We start from the raw sequence: 24160 nt of genomic DNA on the forward strand, positions 1-24160 counted from the left end.
TTGTCTTCTACTCTTAACTCTATCGAGAAACTTTAATATCGCGGAAGTGCCCTTCGAAATTTGACTTCTCTCTAAAGAGTCGATTATAGAAATGAATTGAAACGATGCAAATCGAATATCTTTCTTCGAAAGATAAATAAATGTTATTTCTCATATATCAGAGATCTGTTTGAAAAAAAATCTACGTGTCTTTTATCAATTGAGTTTGATTACAAAAACAAAAATTTAAAAAAAAAGAGAATGAACTACTTCATAAACGATGGCGAGAAAATAAATACTGATCCAGTAATTCCTTTTGTGACAACGATACGCGCTAGTACCAGATAGTACGGTTTATGTTTAACAAAGAACAACAGTGGGAAATAACTGAAACATCGAAAACAGCCAGAACTGTATTAACTCCGTTTAAACGTTCAACGGTAACTTCCTCTTGTTCCGGGTTTTGATACAGGCGCGCGCTCACGTATCTACATTCTACACAAACGAACGATTTCCAAGCGGGATATCGAATAAGCCATATAAAGACCACCTACGGGTAGTCATAAATTTCGCTGCAATTCGTAACAATTACGTATCATCTCTAATTCTATTATTTATACCCTTCGAAGGGCTAAACTCGGTCATAGTTTATTCGAGGGTAGAACCAAGATATTGATCTGTCCTTTCTCTCCATCTTTCTCAAACGAAACAGAGCGTCCTAGAACTTCGATACTAAAGTACATCAACGGGCAGACAAACGGAAAGCATATATCTAGAACGCAGAGGTAAAGAGGAGATCGCTCGAGCTCGATACGGCTTTGGCAAAATCCGTGGGGACTGCTTATAGGAAAAGGAATAAAATTGCGTTGATATCTCCGGCTAGAAAAGGCATAGAGAGAATAACAATGACGTAGCTTTCGTAGAATACATTCGTGTCGTCTAAAGATAACGAACGTTATCGTATATCGATGATTTTGCTAGGAGATTCTAAACGCGTGAAATATTCGATATAGAACTCACGTGGCAAAGAAATCATATCACGCGTTTTGCACGCAACTATATCGTTATATATCGAATATCGTCATTCTGTCTTCTTCTAGAATTATTTTTAAAATTCACGAGAAAAAGTTAGAAGAAATAAATTCTAGTTTTCTTCGATCTGTCGCGTCTTACGAAAAGCACGTATAAATATACAATCTTGAAATATACGAGAGGAAGGATCAATTGCGTTTTCTGAACGACTCGCGAATAACGCGAACTCAGTTTGCTTGATAAGAGTCTCGGGAGAAAACGAATGAACGGTATCTCGCTTAAAGCTATAAGTGGGAATGAAGCTAGCGTATTCGCACGATTAAATAAACGATTCGCTCTAAGCCGAAACGATCCTGAAATAATAAAAACGTGGAGTTCTTTTCTAGAGATAGTTGGAGCGAGTAGATTAGAAGGAAGGATAAACCGTGTGCAAACGCGCCCGAATGAATTTTTAATGAAAAACGAATCCAAAGTTCGCGGCTGTTCAAAAAAGTGGACTGAAAAAAAAAACACGAGGATTCTTGAAACAGATAGCAGAAAGATCACGTATACGTATATCCATGTATCGTTCTACTAAATTCTACTGGAAGTGGATACACTTATATTAGTTATAAAAAAAAAAAGAAAAAAAAAATAGAAAAATCATTCTAGCTTGGGTAGGAACGTGCAAAAAAGTATCGTCTACTTGCACCGCGAAAGGGAATTCCATTTTGAGTGTGACACGAAATCGATATTTCCTCTTAGTCTTATTTACTAACACTCACGAGGGTAAATTAACACTCGTCTTTGGTTCGTGGACGCACGTACTCAACCGAATACACTAACAATAAAGAAATTTACTGTTTAACACCACGTAAACGAACAAAGCAAATACCGACCCTTTTATTCTATTATACTAATAACGCAATGATGCTATCCATTTAACTTCATATTCAAAATTTTAATGCATATTCCTTATCCTCCTCTGATTCATTATTTCTTTCTTTCCGCAAAATTTCTCTTAAATCTTCATTAGGATTTATGATAATAGAAAGAAGATTTAAAAATTGAATAACTTATTCGATAATTCTCTTATCATTAATCGATTGGCGATCGATGATTAAAAGGATCAACAAAATCTGTTTAGATGCGGGACATATTCCAGACCCTCGCATAAGAAGGAAAGACTACGCCCTCAAACACGGGAGTCGAGTGTTCTCTCTCTCTCTCTCTCTCTCTCTTTCTCTCTCTCTCTTCGGTTCACTCACTTCTTCCTACACGATCCAGGATCCGCGTAATCGGGTGTACCATGATATGCCAGAAACTCACCCCACATTCATTCCACCGTTGCGCACTCGTTTTCGTCTCTCCCTTCGTCCGAAACACATGGAGGAGAGCAGGCGAAAAAGAGAGAGAGAGAGAGAGAGAGAGAGAGAGAGAGAGAGAGAAAGAGAAAGTGAGAGAGAGAAAGGGAATGGGCGGGAGGGAAAAAGCAAGAGCGAGACGAAGATAGGTCGCTCGGCACGCGGCGAAGCGGAACGCGCGTATTTCGAAGCTCCTCGGTTGAGCGTGCGCGCGAGTATGTGCGCGTCTTACCATCTGTAGCCGTATATTAAAGTTGGGACAACGATGGGATGACGTTGGGACGCGCGGAGATTGGAAATATATCAAAGGAGGATAGATAGATCGATTATTACGAAAAGTTTTATTTAATTTTCCACAATGACGCTCTGAAAATTCTGAAATCGTCGTTCTTAATGATATATTAATTTTTTATGCTTTTTGTTTTCTTTTTTTTTTTTTTTTTCTTTTTTTCAAAGAAATATCATCGATAACAAAAGCAAGCAAAAGGTAACAAATTCTCGATCTTTAAGGAAAGTTTTATTTAAATCGTAACAATGATACTTCGAACTTGTTCTTTGTTAAAAGTATACAATGTCTTTTTATTGTTCCTTCATATTTATTTGCAATTCCAAGGAATATCATTGACAAATAAGACATAGAAACAAATTGGATGATTGAAGCCAATAGAATTATCCAATGTTAATTTTTAAGATCATACAAGGTGCAATGGCACAAACAAAAAAGAAGTACGCGCGCGTTCAAGCATCCACGAGCACGCGACGTAGGAATATCTATTGGCCAGTTACGATTGGTCGAAAAGACCACGCGGTATGTGCATGCGTGTGTGCGCGTGTACGAGCGAGTAAACGTGCTAGCGTGCAAAGGCACACACGCGAATGTGGAGGCTGTTCTTTGGTAAGCAGTGGGGGAGACTACACGCGTGTCTTCGCTTTTGCTTTTAGTTTCGTGCCAGTCGTTGCCGTTGCGACAAGGAGAATCTTTTAAAGAGAAAGAGTAAGAAAGATATCATCGTCAATAGTACTTTCGCTTTTCGAATTATCGAGAAAAAAATATCGAAATTGAATTATTAAAGAATATCGATTACGGTTTCCGCGATCTGAAGCCTTCGTTCTTTGCCAAGAAGAGACGCTTCAGGAATACTTCGGAATTTCGGCCACGCGTTTTCCGCGAGGGCGGAAATTTGAAATGATTTATCGTCATCCTTCGTCTATCGAAATTTGCCAACTTTTCCTACCGTTAGACCAATGACAAAATAGTTCAAGATTTATCGTGAACCCTTCGTAAGAGATATAAATAAGTGACGTTTCGATGCTTTCTCAGTAGTACGAGAACGGTGACAAGACAGAAGTAATCCGTTTGTTTAACGATCACAGATATTCAAGGAAATTCTATTGAGAGAAATTTTTGAAAGTTCAATGTTCGGTCGATCAAAGAGGATGAAAGACGAGTAAGCAAAAGCCTTATAGAACAGTGACAAATGTAAATAGAAGGGTAGAATTTGCTTGAAGATTTAGCCACCTGATCGTTGAATCTAAATCGAACGATCCGTCGTACGAAAAAAAGGAAAACTATCGCTAAGAATAACGCGTAGAGGCGCGAAAAAGAAACAAATAAAAATAAAAAGTTAATCCGTCTTGGAGATACGGGATCAAAGTTGAGATTCTTGTAAGAGAGGGTGGACGCGAAAGAAGAAGAAGAAAAGGACAGGAATGAAGAGGAATAAAAAAGAGGAGGAAGACACGGAGGAAGACGAATAAAAAGAAAAGAATAAACTCTCCAAAGAAGAAAGGGAGAAAGAAAGGGACATTCGGCGTCTCGACGTCTCCGACGACGGGACAAGTATTGACCGAGTCAAAGGAAATATCGGCGTGTTGTGAGGGAGAAGCGAAAGGGTTGCCGAACGGGAGTTAGTGCGAGAGAGGAAACAGGAAGGGGACAAAGAGAGGTCCGTTGCTCCGACAAAAAGTGCGACCGGCTCGTTTTGTTAATCAAAAAGATTCCACGAGCCGGCCGCGACGTGTCCGGCGTAATAACGAGCACGTGTGAGCGAACGAGCTAGTGTCCTAGCCTCTTTGTGAGAAAAGGCTCGTGAGGATTGTAAAAAAGAGAAAGCTGAATGAACAGTTCATTGGGAATGTCTTAATTTCCACGATTCCCTTGCATTTATTTCTTCGAAATATAGAACTACTTTTCTAGTAGTTGGGCGAACGAATATCGAGATTTTTCGTTTCTTAAATCGTTCTTGCAACTTTGAGAACGTTTTTAACGGAATGATTCGAAAGAACGCGATATCTTGTGTTAAAAAAGAAAAATAATAAAAGATACGACGACGACGACGCGACATAATTGAGAATGAGAGGAAAATCTTACGAAAGGAACGAGAGCTCGCGATCGATCCTGTCGACCGCGGTGCATCCGTTCGAGAATCGAGCACGTCCGGAGTTTTTCAAGGAGAAAGCTTCCCGTTGATTCGTTCTCGAGCTTGCAACTCGAATGTTCATCGATCGAATGAGGAGAAACTGTTTTGGGGGCGGTGTTTCGCACGTCGGCAAGAACACCTGAGCTCGATTCGAGATGCGCTCCGCGATCGGATGTAGTATCTTTCCAACGAGTTTGCTGATGTTGCTGACATTGCTTAAAACACGAACGAGCGAAGCGACTCCTATGCCAGAGGAAAATCTCTTTCAAAACAAAGGTACGAATTATTTCGCTTTGGATATTAATGCTAATTCATTTCCATATACGCATATGGAATAATAATTCATTACCATATACGATTTCTCCAATGAAACAAGTCATTGAGGATTTCTCTGAGCACTGACCCTCGATCGCTTTTAAATAAACTACTAACTTAGCACGAAGCGTCTTACCACTTCTCACTGCGAACCGGAAGGATTTAAATAAACTCGTATGCCTGCATCCACGACCCACTGACTTTTTTGCCTTCGAAAACTTCAACCAAAGCTTTGTTTCTGCTACGTCTTACAACGAGAATAGACCTCCTTCTCTTCGAACGTTCTACTTTCACTTTCTAAGATAATAATAGCGTTGCCTTTACGACTATTTTGCTCCGCGCGAACCTGAAGAGACGAATGCATAATGTTTAGATAAGCTTCTCCTTCTCCCTAATAGGCCCCTGATCGATCGGAAATATTTTCCTTGGTAAATTTTAAGAGAACCCGTTTAAATGCTAATATTTGATAAAACTCAAGTAAAACTTAAGGGTATACAGGACTTTTAGGAAATAAAAAGAAACTATTTTTTACTATTTTTTTTTACTAAGAAACCTTTATTATTTATAAGGTTAAACTTTTCTTTGCCTGATAAAACGTACTTCGAAGATTAAAATGTAAATTTTTTCATTTAAGAATAATGATAAATGGCTGATTCTCAGCCATTGGCGTAAATATTTGTCATAGTATGATTTGACGTGATACCTACGTAAATTTGTACGGCAATCTAGAGCTTGAAATAAAATAAAAAGATTTAAAACGGTAAAGAAAAGTTAAGGGATGAAATAGTTGTTCGATTTGAAAGCATTAATTGAGATCGCTAATTATCCCATTGCTATTATCGTTATTACTTCGTCATTTTTCAAAATTTTGATCTGTAACTTTAATTGAATATTCTTGAAACTATTTAAAAAAATGTAAGGAAAGAAAAAAAATGGATTGTTTTGACCAAAAGAAGTCATGCGTTTAACATGACGCATCAGACAAAGGTTGTATGAAATTGACACGCGATGGAATAGGACGGGACGGGTGGCGATTTGATTTGGCAAGCTTCGCGACGTCGTCAGTTCGTTGAGACTGTAATTACATTATTAATCTCTGGCGCCAACGGCACGGCATCCTGTTTCTTAAAAGAATTTTGCTAGGAATTTCTCGCCATCCGCTTATTTCTGCTAACAGATTATGGAAAAAAATAGGTATAATTTAAATATTCAAATTGCGCTTTGATGTTATATTTATTTAATAATAATTTATATATTAAGCATGATCTAGAAAAAGTTAACTTGGAATTTCATGTTATAAATTCATTACTTAGAACTTACCGTTTTATAACTTTTGAATGAAATCTTTCTTCGTTATAAAGTAAAAGAAAAGAATGTAATATCTTGTTCGTTGCGTCAAATAGATAACAGATTAGAAAAAAATTAATAAAATAAATTTCAACTATACCAGACACATAGAATGTCCTTATTATAGTATACTTGAATTATTTTTCTCGTATTCTTCGATATCATATTGTAGAACAATTTTGGACATGGAAATAATCGTTACGGGAAAGATGTTCCATTTCGATAAAATGTCGAAAGAATTTTAGTGAATCGATAAATATCCGCTTCTCCAAGTATTTTCCACTACGTTGTCTCGGATTCCATATGAGGTTGAATACTTAAGAGATTCCAAGTTCGTAGCGAAAGAATTTGCACGATTTATTTTCAGCAATTGTAGAAAAAAAGACATCAGTATCACCCCTGCAAGGATCATCCGTCATCTAGAAAACTGTACGACAAATGATATAGATATGTACCTATATCAGTAAATAGATATCTTTTACAACTGCAAAAATTTGGTTTCATTCAAAATCATATTTAATATGGTTCTTAATCAAATTTGAAATTTATCTTTTGTTAGAATGATAGAAATTACAATTCTATTACTATTCTATCGGCTATAACTATTGTCTAAAATTTGGGTACTTACTCAGAACGCCATATCATGATTGCAAACCACCCAAGTAGATATCACAAATATATATTATGTTTGCTGAACGTCAAAAGTCAAGTTGCACGAGCCATTGTAAACACCGTCTGGAAAATGAAAACACATAAAGTTCAAAGTGCAAGAGCGAAAATGAGAAATCTTTATTATACTTTTTTTTAAATTTTATCGTTTTTCCTTATCTTCTTCCGAATATATCATTGTTTTAAAATGTTGATATCATTTATCTTTCATTAGTTTCAAAGTAAATTTCAAGAAGTATATTACGAATAAGGGTGTTCCGTGTGATCGTATGTGCCAAGTAATAAAGTTAGTGAATCAAAACCACTGATTGCCTATGTAATTGAATGCTATTCCAACGTTATAAATATAGCCAAGATAATATTAATCAAATCTAGCATAATTCGAGAATAATTTAGCTTTGGACTTTTTGAAGTATATATGTAAATAAATATGTTATCTCTATCGAGTAAAGAAAGAGATTATTGATTTAAATGCAACTTATGGCTTCTTCATTTTTCATATTTCATTACATATAAGAAAATTATTTAAATGTTTATTTAGCAAAATAATATAGTCTCTTAGCATGACTCGAATATTTCATGCACTCTAGCGTAAAAAAAAAAAAATCTAAATGTGATTTATTCGAACAAAAATTTGATAATAGAAACTGGGTTTAAATAATAAATTGTATGAAAAACGCGTGGCTCTTTATGAAACGCACCATCTGCTTCGCAGCTGCTCACGAAGATCTTTATCGACGGCATTATTAATCGATGAAAAATTTTCAAACGTACGAGTGCCATTTTTCGCTATATTATTGAATTCTATACTAATTAGATTTTCATCTTTATTATTCTCTCTCTATTCACTTAGCTTCACAGCGCATAAAACATTATCGATTTTTTTTTTTCGATTTAACTTTAATTTTTTACACGTACCTGACAAGTTTTAGGTTAATATACTTCAACGTTAAATAATGTCTGCTGAAATTTTATTAACATTATTTAACGTCCTATAATTTATCACATAATAAACATACGAAATATTAAACGTTTCCACTGCAACAGTGAAAATCGAATCTTGTATATATGTAATTATTATAGACGAAAACGTGTTCAAATTGTAGAAATAATAATTGCGACAAGTAAAACAAATGTTAGAAATGATGGTTAAAGTAATAGTATGTGGGAATCGCGGAGAATAAAAAGTTAAATCGTTGATAAAATTAACATACAAAACGGTCATGCAAACCCTTATTCTTTCGCGTGAATCCTTATACGGCACGACACGAAAAGTGGAAAACCAACATGAATTGCACCCAAGAGAAAAAGAAAGAATGAAAGGAGAGAATAAGAGGAAGAAACGAAGGAAACTGAAAAAGTGGTCAACGGGGAAGATTAATTTGCGGTTTGCGTAAACGAAATTATTTTCGAGCTAAAAAAGATAAATGATCGTAAAATGGTGTACCTTCTAAAGTAAGGAAATGTAAATCTAAGTAACCACCTGTCGGTGGTGTAGAAGATAAATCTTTCTTCTCTGTACTTCAAGTATATTTGCAGTCGTGAGTGTTTTCTTAACTTCTACAAGAAAAAAAAAAAAAAAAAAAAAAAAAATAAAAATAAAAAAAGAAAAAGAAAAAAAATGCAATCAACGATACGAAGCAAGTTGAAAAATTTCTTATATTATAATATACTGACGTAAATACTTTAATTGTAAGAAAATATTCGATTGCAGGAATCATTTGATTTTCGTCAAAAAAAAATATATATATATATGCCTATTTTTTATTAAAAGATTTGCAAAGATCGTGTCAAAAGAAGCATAGTTACAAGTTCTAAATGGATAGGAAGAAACATCGGTTCAATGTGCGCCGCTGGTATGGCACTCGAAGTCTTATCGGAAAACTGTACTTCTTGCGGATGGAATGGCAACAGGTGTTGGTCGCTCAGAATCAAGCCAGAAGAGAGATGGAGAATGCATCAGGTATACGTACTTGTGAAAAACGAATTCATTTTAAATGTTCCAATAACTATCTGAGGTCCTTTAAATTACACTTTCAACTAACCGTGTCCAACTTCCAAGAATTTAAATTATAAAATACCCGTACGATCTTAAGAAATGTAAATTAACTATTTGAAAATAACATGAAAAGAAAGGAAACCGTTGACAAGAAATAATGATTCGGAAGAATTAAAAAACGGGAAATAATGAGTTTAAGACTCAAAAAAAAAAAAAAGAAAAAGTCGAACTTATTCAAACTGGGTCGTCTCTTTTTCTTTCTTAATTCTTCCTCAGATAGAGTTATATTATATGTGCTTTTATAAAAATACTTCAAAGAATTACAACGCATTTTTTGTAACGTGGAATTGCACACCATGATGTTAGGTTGGATAGAAAAAAAGAAAAATGAAAGAAAGAAAGAAAGAAAGAAAGAAAGAAAAAAGAAAGAAAGAAAGAAAGAAAGAAAAAAAGAAAGAAAGAAAGAAAGTTTAAAAAGAAGCCAAAACAACTCATACGAAAATAGATGAGTCAGCGGAAGTACAATTTCTCAACGAACGTGATACAAAAATAGCTAAGTTACCCTTCGAACAACTATTATTTACATAACTGCATCTCACGTTGTCGAAGGCTTTTTCTTTAAGCCTAAACCAAATTTTTTTAATATCGAATATTGCCTTTATACACGTTGTTACAAGAAAGAAGCTTGATTGCGAATGTCTCTGAGATTTTATCTGGGTCAAAAGGGTCATAAAAAAAAAGTAAAAGGAGGAGAAAAAGCGAGTGAGCGAGCGAGCGAAAGAGAAAGAGAGAGAGAGAGAGAGAGAGAGAGAGAGAGAGAGAAAAGGGACGATGAGAAGCACACACTTGGTTCTCGGTTAATCTTGATTAGCGGAAAATGTAGGTCCTTTTGATTGTTTAGTCGCGCGCGCGCGCGCGCACGTGCCCTTCTACCGAAGTTTTTGCGAGGGATTCTTCGTTGTCATCGAAAAAAAAAACAAAATTGATAATCGATCAGCTCCGAAGATAAATTTCTAATAACCTAGCCGAATTCAGGATCTCCATCGTGAGAAGGCAGAGTTTAAAAGAAAAGAAAGCGTTTCTCGAAGCGACGAAATATCTTGTCAGGAGGACAAACTAGTTTCGGTCGTTTTGTCTGTCAGCATCGCGTTTCAGTAAAGAGGACGAAGGAGTTGTATGTACGTGGGGGAGAAAAGCAAAGTCGGGACCACTGACGTGGCAAACGAAAAATGAAAGTGCCTACGCGAATCGCCTTTATACCATGAGATCATTTTCTTTATTATCATCACAAAACGTTTTTCTGCGATGAATTAATGTTTCCACGTTATTCTTCTTTTATCTTAAAAAGTTTATCTTCGCCGTTTATCTTTTTCTTCTGTTATACATTTTTTTCTTGTTTGTTTTTTTTTTTTTGGTTTATCAGACTCCTTAAATTTTTCCTTTAAATTGTACTTCTTTTTATAATACATATGACATTTACGATAAATTTATTCGTTTTAATTAACATTTATTTATTCCTTTAGATTGCATTATGTAGAATAACCGGACATTTTTATAATTCTTGATCTTCAAGCGAGTGAGTAAAGTTGAAACGTTGTTCTCGAGCATGGACAATTTATAAGCTGATATAATTTTTCTACTTTTGCTGTTGCTGAAAAAAATGTGTTCATTCGGATTAAATGTAGAAAAGGATGTTGCGTATATTCTTGCCAAAAACTAAGCAAATATATCCTTTCTCTCCAATTTATCGAAGTAAACGCTTGCCAAATTTTATTCATTCTTTTTATCTTACGCGATATTTATTTAGTGCTTATTTTTTATGTACGAAGAACGAAAATCTTATGCAGATGAATATTTTAAATTGAGAAGTCAAATTGAGATCCTACTACTGTGAAGAGGTCTTTCTTAAGAACACTGAAAGGTTAGAAACGAATGCTGTCCTTTTTTTTCCTTCTCAACTGTTTCATTCTAATTCTTTTATCATCGGACGATCAATGGTCTTATTATTTCAGAAGTTTGCTAACTTTTCCAGATTGTATCTGTTTATGTTGCACTTTTTACGAGATTAAAACTTATCTCTAGAAATCGGGTTCATTTACATAGTTATCCCTACAAAGGAATTTCGTAAAATCTTCATTAAGACAATTTATATTCGAGTAGGTCTCTCAGGTAAGAGGGTTCCTTTCAAGAGTGGAACGACGAATCTGGGTTCGATGCACGATTCTCTGACTCGCGTATCGCACGAGCGCGATTTAAACTTAGATTCGCGAAGATGTTATGAAGCACGATACGCGGAGGAAATAGAAACGATAAACCGCCATGATCCTTGACGTCGTTGGGAACACGTGCGTGAGAATTTGGTGTTAATGTACACTTTGGTATGCCATTGACAAACGACTTCTTGCCTCTAGTGATACCTTCTACTACAATATATATCTCATTTTCTTATTGCAAATAATACTTATTAATAATATTATATAGTAATATTATTTTCTTTGCTTAACAGTACCTGTCAAATTGATATGGGCCAACGAGGGAGATGACGTCGAATTACCATGTGACATAACGCCTCCAACTCCTACAGATTCCGTTAATATGGTACTCTGGTTTAGAGATAGTGCCGGGATACCTCTTTACAGGTAATCTTACAATATATGATAAATTATTAGATGTTTATTATTTGAAAGATTATTGTATAATTACTGGTATATGTTATTCAAGATTTTAATGTTTTTAGAATAATAAACTGATATTTATTTGTTTATTTTTCTAAAAATATAGCTTCATATTTTAATTTGATATGAAACATAATAATTGCTTATTTCGTAGTATAAAAGGAAATTTGCATATACATAACATATATATATATATATATATATATATATATATATATATATATATATTTATTTACATATATACACACATTTGAACGTACGTCTAGGAAAGTGCATTAATTAATATTATATAATTTACGCGTCAAGAATATCAGTTATTAAAATGTTTAGATATTTTTTTACGATTATTAATATGTAGATATGTCGAAAAAGACATTTTTTAGCATCGCTTTATGTTCTTCCATTGACTTCCTGGTTTCGTAGAAGTTAGAAAATGATTCACTCAAAGAGATTTCTTTCAAAACTTTCAGTACATTAGGGTACTGACCGCGAGCGTTATTAGGAGATACCATTGTTCTGATGCTGCATCTCGAAATATCTCACAACCTAAAACAGACAGCCTGTGCTCTCAAATCTCAACATTCTATATTATCTTTCACCTAGAGTTCTTAGATCATTATCGAATGTGATATTTAAAACGACTTGAATTTGTAATCGACATAATAAATCCGAGTATTGAGTTTGGCCAATAAGAAATGTCGAAATTTGTAATATTTTGTATTTAAATAAACAACACTGAGTTTAATCTTTATTTTCTTTCTTACCAATAATATACTAATGGATTGATAAATAAATAATATAACAATCTTCAATATTTTATATCAAACAAAACCACGTTAATATTTTTTATTGAAAATTTTAATTCATATATTGATCAATCAAATATTCATTCTAGTTCTGTTTTGAAAGAAATAAATAAACTCAAAGGTAAATATCATGTTTTGATCTATATTAAATCTTGGTCTGTAATAAATAATACAATTGATATAAAATTGTTAAGAGATCGATAAATTTATTTTTATGATCAACAATAAATTTAAATAAAAAAGAAGATTTTTATGGATTACAAAAATCGTCAAGTGGTCATTGAAGAAACGGGTTAAGTCAGATCAGTAATATATAAATAATTCGAAAGAATTTCGACAATCGGAAGCGTAGGTCGGTGGAATCCACCAACGTGAGCCAATCGTAAAAATAGAGCAACATATCGAAAAAGTTTTCATCTGACACGTCTATGGAAATGTGAGTTAGGATTATCGAGTTTGTTTAGTAAAACGAAGTAAGCTCGGTTGTAAAGCAAAAAATTTGTTCAAAACCCGTTCGCGCACGTGCCACCATTTGTGCATTGGTAAATACTCGTATGCAGTTAGAAAAAATTTGCGTTTTACGGTACAGCTTATGAAATTTACTCTCCGCGGAAACGTTTTACGAAAATAAGTTTACATACAGCTTATATATTATATTATTATAATAATGTAAGTTTACATATAACTTATATATTATTATATTAAATTGATTTTTGTGCACGTATATACACCGGCACTTAATTACCAGTAAATTTTATCCTAATAAAAGTTTCATCTTCCATTTATTTCACATTATTTACATAATTTATATAGAACAAAATATGATTGTATGTCGAAAAGTTTTATATGTGTTTATACGATCATATGGATGAGTAAATGATCGAGCTGCATTGAAAAGCATTGATCTCAATTCATTATTCAAATAAAAATAATGGATTATAAATAATGTATAAGAATATGATTAAAAAATAATAATTACGCGTAAATTGAAAAACCACGCGTAGCTCGTCATATGTTCATTTTTTTTTTTTTTTTCATAAGATATTACCTTTTCTATTGATTGTAAAATTTGTAATATACATGAAGACACATTTACAATGTGCAATCATATTATTGGATAGAATAAAATTGGTGGAAAGGGAAACTTCTCATATTGACGTAAAATCGACTGGTACGCTATTATTGACTGTCAATATATGTACATACATTTACATATATACATATACTTGCTCGAAAATGTTAGCCTGCAGTCTTCGTGTATCATTAACATAAGGTTATTTATACTTATTTCTTTCCAGTATGAAAAAAATTATTTAAAAAAGAAGCCATAAACTACTACGATAAAAGTAATATTACTCTTTATATTCTTTAGTTAGTAATACCATTTAGTTGATTTATCACTCAAAAAAATATTACAAACGCAAAAAGAGAAAAAATAAGATTATAAAAGGGAAACGAACAGGTGACATGTCAAGCGTTACACTGAACAGATTTCTCTTTAGCAGTCTTTATGGCTTTGTTTATTCATTCGATACTTGCCTACGGGACCTACGTCTCCTCGATGAAAAATAAGCAAATCTGACTAAAAGTCGCTCTCTGTTTTTTCCCTGGACAATTATATTTCATGTCATAATAAAAAAAAACTTTTATTTGCTTTACTTTAGTTTGCTTTACTTTTGTTTGTTACCACAACTTTATTGTGATATTTAACTGTATATATAACGTGAATTTTTATATTTTATTGATAAAGATATTTTCTGGATGAGAAATTATTACCTAAAATTAAAAAAAAAATAGTAATAAAACAAAAAAAAAAAGAACAAAGATCAGTAACACAGAAAATATGAAAAGATTTTCACAAGTATTACAATGTATATTGAAATTGATTAACATGAACAGATTACGTAATAGAATGTTATTTATTGATAAATATAGTTATTATTGTTAGGAGTAAATATTATTTTTCTTTTTTCTTTTTTTTTTGCAAAAAATGCAAAATTTACAATTCATTTTTGTCTAGCTTTCCCAACACTTTCATCGCTATTAAAACAAGTTGTAAAAACTGAGTTCATAATAAAATAATTAATCAATGATCTCAGCAATATTTGTTATTATACAAAAAAGGTCAATAAAATGTAGATATATGAGTAAATATTTAATGAAAACTGGAACAGTTATTATTATATCATCATTGATTGATAATATAATAGAGTGAAATAATAGAGATCGAAATTGATTGAGATGCTTGAATGATGACGAATTACTTCGTGCACTATTTCCATGTTTGTTTTATCTCGTTTGTTTCGATTTATTTTTCTTTTTCCCTTTTGTTTTCTTTTGAGAAACTCGTCATCTCACCATAACGATTTCCTTCTCTTAGATTACATAACACGGTTGTCCTAAGCGGCAAATCTAAATCTGCAAGCATCCAGCCTGCCAACTATCCTTTTTTCGTCCGCGAATAGATACCGTTTGCGAGTTAGTCACCAAGATTCACCGAGCTCATGGCAAATACTGTTTACACAGGAACGTTCTATTAAATTTGGATGATATCCATGAAATAATTTCCTAGAAAATTTCACGAATTTCTTGCAATTCGAAAGATTTTTAACTTGAATATGAAGAAACTCATCTCAAAGTCTTACTTTAGATTATTAAATTAGATTAGAATTACGTATTGACAAAAACAAATGATATTAATTATAAAATGTCAAGTATATCATACAAGTCTATGATAAAACTTAAAAACATTAATTCTATATAATAAAGATACTTGATATCTCGTTCACTAATTAACTTTCCATAGCCTAGACGCTAGAAGCGGTAATTTAAGTGCTGCAATTCATTGGGCCGACGGCGATGACCTTGGAAGGCGTACTTATTTTCAAATGGGCGACGGTCAACGATCAAAATTGAAGATCACCAAAGTCACATATAAGGATCAGGGTTTATTCAGATGTAGAGTTGATTTCGTCGATTCCCCAACAAGGAATTTCAGAGCGAACCTCACCCTCGTCGGTAAATATCATATTACATTTGAGACTGTTAATGTGTTTTCAAAGAAAAAAAAAAAAAAAAAAGAAAGAAAGAAAAAAAAAGAAGACTAACTCATATTCGTGGAATCGTGAATTACGTTTGAATTGAAACGTAGACCATAACTTAACCGTAAGCTACTTTTAAAGGACGAATAAATAAAAATTAATTGAAGATTTTCATCTGGCCGTGAAATTAACTATGATCGCCTGGGGAACTGTCTGTTTAAGTTAATAGGAAGCAATTAAAATGTACTCTATGCTAAACGGTCTCACAATTATAACCCTGATTCCAAGAAATTTCGTTAGAGCGGCGCCTTTTTATATTTTTTCAGAGAAACCGACGAAACCAGTGATATATGATGCCCAGGGACGCGAGGTAACAGGCATAGGCGGCCCTTTTCTCGAGGGCTATGGTCTTCTTTTGACCTGCCAAGTGTCAGGAGGTAAGATTATCTTTATACTTCACGCCTAGATTTTATTCAAAAAAGTATAAGTATCAAACGCGTCAAGTCATCTATCTCAAATTGATATCGAATATTTTATTTTTATTTTTTTTTATTTTAGGAAGACCAAAACCTTCCGTAACGTGGTGGAAGGACGGTGAGCTACTTGATGCTGTAGATGACACTCCCACAATTGGCTCGTTGAGCAAGTTCACAATAAATCATCTTTTCATTGGCAAAGTTACGCGGGCATTATGGGGCACAAAACTTGAATGTAGAGCTCAGTCTGCCCCAATGGCGAAACCTATTATTCGAGAAGTACCTCTTGATATTTATCGTAAGTAATTATTTAAAATTATATCTATATTATCGATATTAATGAAACTCAGAATCGCGATAATATTTTTCTTTTGATTCCTTTTCTCAATGTCAAATCGTTCAGGTAAAAGAGAAAAAAAATTGAAAGATTTCATTTGATTTAATTAAATAATTGATCTTTACCGACTTATACAAATTTCTTGAATATATTAAAAAAGACACTGTTGGAGTTGAACGTATTGTAAATCCCGCTTCTAACCTCTAACGCAACCTCCTCAATTTAAAATTAGAAAGACCGAGTTCTGAGACCCTCAAGGTCATTCCTTTGATTTTAAGCACGCTTTAAAGGGCACTCGGAACGGAACTCTCCTCGTCGTTTTGCTTTGTAAAAGAGAACTCGGTTTTGCTTCATTAAGTCTCCTACAATTTTATTGAGAAAAATAGAAAAAGAACTGAATAATCAGATCGTTGTTGACGAGCTTTCCGATTGAAAGTGAAAGCAACTTAGCAGCGACGTAAGCAAATATCCTGAAAAATTTAGCCAAACTCGCTGACGAGAGGAAATGAAGCTCTTTCATGATGATATCAGCGAAAAAACTTTATGCGACCGCGAAGAAAGAAGTTTAAATTTAGGAGAGTCAAGCGAACCGCAGCGGAAGCAAAGCGAATTCCGGCGGTTTCGCGCACTCTTCTCCTTAACTCCTTTGGCGGCTGCATTTCGGAGAATTGTCGTCGAATATAAAAATACACCCTTCGAATGGCGACCAGACGAACACTTCTTTTCGATCGTTACTTTCGTTTTGCGGTGAAACGACTTTTTATTCTACACATTTTACTGACTTTAAAGAAAAAAACATTAAAAATAAAAATATTAAAGTGAAGTCGATAATAACTTTCGTAATATTGAAGTCAATATTAAGAAATATCGTTCCTATTCAAATTCATTTTAATAATAAAATGAAACGTTATTCTATCTTATTCATATCTTACTCATCAATTTCTTCATTGTCATTTCAGTTAAACCGGCCGTGGTGAAAATCATTTTGAGCGACGAAGAAATGTACGCCGGTCGTCCGATCGCTGCAAAATGCGAAACTTGGGGTAGTTCTCCAGCTGCCAGAATTATTTGGAGATTAGGCGACGAAGTGATCGGTGATCCTATTGTTTCCATTACACAGAGAAGTAATTCCACCGTTAGTAAGATCGTTCTTGCTCTCGGAAAAAATGACGATGGCAAAGAACTTGCTTGCAAAGCCGAAAATCCTAGATTTCCTGGTGGCGTTCTCGAAGAAACAAAATCTCTTCGCGTTCTTTGTAAGTTTTCTAATTTTTTTCGAAATTCTATGTTTTGCTAGATATTTCAGTTTCTTTAATAATATCAATTGACAGACGCACCGGTTTTAACGGCTCACCTGGCAACAGGATATATTCTAAATACATTGAGAGAAGGGGATGATCTGAAATTGGTCTGCGACGTTCAGAGCAATCCACCGCCGACAAAGGTCATTTGGTATCACGACGTAAGTATGCTTCCTTGGAATAATATCGCTAGAGATAATAGAGAATAAAAAAAAAATATATATATATATGTATATATAAGCTAGAAATAAAAGATAATAAAGAATTTTTTAATTCAGGATATACGATTAGAGCATGACGTGAGCGCCGGTATTTTGGTATCCTCCAATACGCTCACTCTTCGTGTTCTCACTCTCGACCACTCTGGTGAATACTCTTGCGAAGCTACAAACTTTGTTGGACAAGGACGTAGTCTGCCTCTTCTTATTCACATGAAGTGTAAGTATAGTTATAGAATAAATAAAATATATAAAAAGAAAATAAAGATCGTTGAAAAAAAGGTAATGAAAATTGTATTATTCGATGACATGCAGATGCTCCAAGATGTAGAGAGGGTTATGAGAGGCGAGAAATAGCGGCTGTTCGACACGAAACGGTGACCTTGAGATGCGAAATCGAAGCAGTTCCAGACGAGTTGATTCGATTTTCCTGGAGCTTCAACGGAACGCGAGGCGACGTCCTACCGTTACCAAATTCAAGAGTTCGGGATAATGGCCTCGTTAGTTTACTGGATTATACTCCTAGTGCGGATACTGATTACGGTACTCTCGCTTGTTGGGCTAGTAACAGCATAGGAAGGCAAAGGTTACCATGTTTGTTCAACGTAGTACCGGCAAGTAAGTACTATTATCCATTAACAAAATCGATCAAAAGATATACGTAATATGTAACATACATACCTATATATATCGTAGTAATAGTTTTGATGTCGTCACCATAAAAGTGTGAATCTTCTTCTCGTTACATTGATGATTCACCGAGGATAAAATCATAGAAACTTTTGTAATACAATCTCAAATTGATTCGGTATTTTATTTTTTATAAAGGAATTTTGGTGAATATTACTCGATAATTGATATGCACTTTTCTGTTTAAATCAATAATTGATGACAATGGATAGATAAATATAAAAAATTATATTTAGTCTAAGAAAATATTTTTCTCCTTGGAAAACTCATTTCAAAATATTCCTTTTCTTCTTTTCTTTCAGAAACACCACAAGCACCGATAGATTGTTCGTTACGCAACGAAAGTAGTTCCTTAGAAGTAAATTGTATTCCTGGTTCGGATGGTGGTTCACCGCAGCACTTCCTGCTGGAGGTTCGTGGTCCCTTTGGTAGTTCTGGCATCGTACAGGTCATTCCACAAACCCTTCAAACACCCCAAAGCGATCAAGGTGCAGTGAGCGAAGCACCGCCTATATATCAAGAAAGAAATCCAAGTCCTACTTTTCGACTTCACGATCTCAAGCCAGGCTATGATTATACTATTTACGTATATGCCGTCAATGGACGTGGAAGAAGCGAGCCCACTCTTCTTAAACATGTACAAGTTGCTGAACCAATCGGTGGAAAGCTCGAAAGTACTGGGATTTTTCTCGAAGATTTGAAGAAAGCCATTCCTCAAGTCGATTCGCAAAGCATGATCATCGTAATGGCTTTGATAGGTATAAACGTAAACTTACTCCTCGATAGCCAACGATTCGGTTGTATCAATATTCGTCTTGTACGTATTTGATAGGAATACGAATATAACTTGGAAATATTTTAAAAAGTTTAACTTAAGAGTCTATCTATCTATATTCAAATACAATTTAATATAATTGTTCCTTGTTTTTATATATAGGTGCAGCGGCATTGATTTTGGTAGGCATCGGTATAGTGATTGGTTTGGCAATTTGCAAAAGAAGATCCAACAGGCCCGTTGTTTCGAGTCCTGATGATTTTACTACACCAACTTATATACCCGCACAAAGAATCGAACCGAGAATTAGATATACGACCGACGGCAGACACTCACAAAGAAGAAGCTTGTATGTCGAAGAAAATCGAAATGGTAAATTATAGATTATTATTCATTAATATTTGATATGCGTAAACACGTAAAACCGATATAAACACGATAAACACGTCTGAACTCGTCGAGTGTTTGTAATATACTGATGGTGATAACTTTATCGTGACATTGGAAAACCACGAAATGATATTCAAAGATAACCTTCGACAATATAAATATGAATCGTGTAAGATAACAAAGGACATACATATATATATATAATAATTGGAATTAAATTTAAAACAATATTGAATGGATAGACAATGTTTTTTTTTTTCTAAGATAAATGAAAAGTTTTAATTTTATATTTCTTTTATAGACCCTGATATTTTGCAACAAGTGGAAGTCGACTTACAAGTCTAACGGCGAAAATTTTAAACGAGCGACGTGACTTGCTTGCGAAAGCATAATCGTACCACCAGTATTTTAATTAAGAAAATGAAATCTATAATTGTAACTTTCACAATTTTTCCGATTAACTCGCGAAGTATAAACATTAGCATAGATAGTATTATTCGCTGAAAAAAAATAATAGTGTACAGTATTTCGTGACAAACGAGTAAAGCTTAACAGTAAACGTTGTCGATATGTTAAATATTTTACTTCATATTGTACATTAGATTTTAGCATGAGAGCGCGATAATTAAGATAATAAATAAATTAATAATAAGTAGATAAAAAAAAGAAAAGTATATAAATCGCTTAGCCAAAGATGTACGTACATTTATTTTTCCATGGCTTGCGTGATACATGCATATTGTAATTCCAATAGTAATTCCTACTTTCGTTGTAATCCTATTCTTGATGTAAGTAACTTATAAAACATTATACCTCATTCGAGTAAAGCAAGCGGGCGCCAACTTAAGAAGCGCATAGTATATTTTAAGCTTATCATTAAGAAAATGCCATTAGCGTAACAACAAGCGTATCGTGTCGATAAAGTTTATCTTGCTTTTATATACAAACATGTAAATATTTTTAAAAAATGACATGCGTATCGAAGAAAATTAAATGAAAAAATATATTGTAAATTATAACAATCCTAAAAAAAAAAACAGTGTTCCTGTTAAAAATTAAATCCTTATATCCTGTATTATTTTCGAAGAAAATTCGAAACAAAACCGACGACTAATTTGAAGATTTCTCCATCGAGTTTACGCTATTCCAAGAAATCGAATGAACTATATCAAATTAGTTAGCAAAATAACTATGTATAGTTATATATTTAATTTAACTAATATCGAACCAAGTTATAGTTTATGAATGGAAAAATCAATAAGTGGAAAATACTCGATAAAAATCGTTGAATCAATTGCATTCGAGTATTTTTGATCACGTCAATTATTTTGAATATTGCAATCAATTTACATGTATGTAGATTGAACATACATATATATCCGAATACGTAGTATGGATCATATGGATTCTGAAAAGCGTTCATTCAAATTTGCGGCGACCATCCGACTTGCTTGCATTCTGTCGAAACTTTTTACAATAATTTCGTGGACGAATCTGCTTTACATTCATGGTCATTCGCCGAACGTTTTCCACCAAGACCAGTCCAACAGTCCATTAACGTAAACCTCATCAACGTCAGAATAATCATATCACAAAACAGGACAGATATTCCATTTCCACAAATTAGCACTCGCGCATGGTTATGAATCGGAGAATAAATATCATTAGTGACGTCAGTAATATTTTTGCTAATGGCGCTTTGCGTCTGGCAATAATTTTTCATTATGAATATCTTTCAAAATTCGCTAACCAGAATCTGAAAAATGATTGGGTGACAACCATGAGAGAAAACTCCTCGAAATAAAATAATTTTACTTATATTTAATATCATTTAAAAAAAAAGGGGGATAAAAAAAGCGAAATTAAATTATATTTCTTATCGTACGAAAGTCGGATATATTTTTTATTTTTTTTATTTTTTTTTATTTTTCCATTAATATTTTACGTAGCCGAGGATATAAAACAGTAACTCTATTCGAGTAAAATTGACGATAACTTCGAAACAATTTATTTTAATTCGAATGTTTCATCGTGAGTTTGTATGATGAAAATGTTCGAGGCTCGAACGAGACAATATTCGTCCGATGATATCGACCAACTCCCAACGCGGTGTTAATTTTTTTCTGCTATCTCCGTATAACTCGAAATAATAATTCCTCTTGCCTTTACCTCCATCATGGAGGTAAAGCGTGACTCGAGCGTAGGAGAGATAATTTGGTTATGGTACAAAAAACATCTAAAATTGAAAGTTGACTTTTCCATAAGGAAGAACGACGTTTACTTACCGCTTTGCAGTTTAGAAATAATTTGAGAACGATCTAAATATTCGAAAAAGAGCGACTTCTTTATGAGAGAAAGAGAGAGAGAGAGAGAGAGAGAGAGACACGTAATGTCATACGACATATTCTCGTGTGTTACAACACATACGTTTTTCGTGTGCGTTTCGTGCGCGTACGTGTGTTTGCCATCTAGCCGATTGCACACGTTTCGTGGTGCTTTGCATGGTAATCGTATTTATCCTCGAAGGTTTTTCCGCGAATCTGCTAAAAAGAGAGCTAGCACCAATCTCGGAAGCGTTAGCGACGGTATATACTGTCCTACCTTTCTGTTTCGTTCCTTAATCGAAATTTTAATGGAAAGATCACAAAGTCGGTAAGCCAGTGCACACATGCGCATTGTCACCGTCGTCGTTCACTTCACTTTCAACGACCACCAATGATATTATACTTCTTCTCAACCATATCATACTGTTTACATAATTCTACCATATAAGAAATTCTAAACTTTACTTCTGGCGTACATTTAAAAGAAAAGTCGATCAAAATAACTTCAATGATTTTCCAAAACCAAAATATCTTTTTGGAATACTTTTCAAAAAATATATCAAATGTTAATATTATACCTACAATTTAATTGATATATTACTACCATAATTTTCAAATAATTTTCAATTGTAACAAAGTTAGGAATGTTACAAGTAGTCTCAGATTATAATTAAATTCAATTGTGATATCTCAAAAATATAAAAGAAGTTACAAGATCCTTTGAAAGTATCTACAAATAGTAATTAAATATATTGAAGTGTCTACGATTAGATTTAACGGGAATAATACTGTTTCATCATTTTTACGAACTTACAAAAGATTTTCTAAATAAAATACTATTTTATAAGTTTGCAATTGAGAAGCTTAGACAAATAGAATCTTATTCTTTTTCTATCTCTTTATCGCGTCCCCAAAGATCTAAAGGAAACACAAGAGATAAGAATTTCGTAAGAGATAAAACGAATTCCATAATCGACTATTCATCCGGTATTTTACGCGGCTCCGCATATTCGACGGACACTTGGAAGACATACGAGACGATCCTTCCGGTTTTAAGAGTAGGTAGGTACAGGCGTTCCATCGTAACGTTTACGGGTGGATCTTTGCTGCTTCCTTCCTTCCTGCAGGCAGTGCCGTAAGGTGTTTTATAGCGTGACATCCCACTCTCACGGCACCAAACTCGCACACTTGTACATACAAACGCAAAGACGCAAAGTTGGAATGCGAGGATATGGTAGTGGAGGGTTGCGAGTAGACACCAAGAAGGAACGACGAGGCTAGTTGGAAGGAAGCAAGAAAGCGAACTAAGCGCTGCAGAACGAGAGTGAGTGAGTGAGAGAGAGAGAGAGAGAGAGAGAGAGAGAGAGAGAGAGAGAGAGTGAGAGAGATAGAGGAAGGGAGAGATGGGAGGTGATAGGTGGGTGTCGAGCGAGCATGCGGCTTACGTAATATCTCCCTGAGACCGTCGTCTGTGCTCTCACAGGAATATTTCATGCTTGTTACAGAAAATAATTAGTGACGGCAAGCAGGCGAAGCAATGTACTAAGCCGCGTCGGCGTTACGAAACAAATTTGCTGGCCGTGCAGGGCGTACCGCTATAACGCGTCGGTCTAGGCTGCCGTCGGTATCGGTGTTGCTGTCCGTGCAACCAAACGAACGAGGATGGTGCCCGTCCCTACTCAACCTCACCGCCGAATGTTAGACATAAAACGTTTACGAGCAACGATGGCTAAGCTCACCACCCCCCAATCTGCCTACCTCCAACCTTGCACACCCCTTCTTTAGCCTTGTACATATTCTGACCCTCGTATCCGCTAACCATCGAGCAGACGCACGTTCGTTCACTAACCGATAGTGCGCTAGCCGTTGGAATTAAGCTGGCACCTTTATCTGCTCGATTTGCAGAGCTGCAAAGTCCTCCGAGGGGCTATGCACCTACCCTTCTACCAGATCTACACCTTTAAGCCGCGACTAATCGAGCAAACTTTAGCCCCGGTCTTACCGTGTAAATATCTCTAATTGC

The 24160-nt window shown here is 34.4% G+C and overlaps 1 protein-coding gene and 1 long non-coding RNA gene across 4 annotated transcripts; one reads left to right on the top strand and one right to left on the bottom strand.

Moving 5' to 3' along the window:
- Positions 1-1331: 1331 nt before the first annotated feature.
- On the top strand, positions 1332-21617 carry LOC124427695 (neural cell adhesion molecule 1). 2 transcript variants are annotated; one of them, XM_046970933.1, is made up of 13 exons: positions 1332-2841; positions 3297-5050; positions 11611-11743; positions 15392-15603; positions 15953-16063; positions 16185-16400; positions 17399-17695; positions 17771-17901; positions 18019-18178; positions 18274-18576; positions 18951-19406; positions 19586-19795; positions 20115-21617. In XM_046970933.1, exons 2-13 carry the CDS (start codon positions 4930-4932, stop codon positions 20156-20158), a joined length of 2394 nt encoding a protein of 797 aa, XP_046826889.1. In that variant the 5' UTR covers positions 1332-2841; positions 3297-4929; the 3' UTR covers positions 20159-21617. The 2 variants fall into 2 exon arrangements, with proteins under 2 accessions (XP_046826889.1, XP_046826890.1); XM_046970934.1 differs by lacking the exon at positions 1332-2841 and having other exon boundaries at positions 3267-5050.
- Positions 5685-23412, bottom strand: LOC124427696. 2 transcript variants are annotated; one of them, XR_006943008.1, is made up of 4 exons: positions 23172-23412; positions 7065-7171; positions 6410-6863; positions 5685-6259 (listed from the first exon to the last, which is right to left on the bottom strand). It is a non-coding gene; the product is annotated as an uncharacterized LOC124427696 (long non-coding RNA). The 2 variants fall into 2 exon arrangements; XR_006943007.1 differs by lacking the exon at positions 5685-6259 and having other exon boundaries at positions 6314-6863.
- Positions 23413-24160: the final 748 nt, after the last annotated feature.

The sequence above is a fragment of the Vespa crabro genome, chromosome 10 (genome assembly GCF_910589235.1).
Source record: "Vespa crabro chromosome 10, iyVesCrab1.2, whole genome shotgun sequence".
Lineage (NCBI taxonomy): Eukaryota > Metazoa > Arthropoda > Insecta > Hymenoptera > Vespidae > Vespa > Vespa crabro.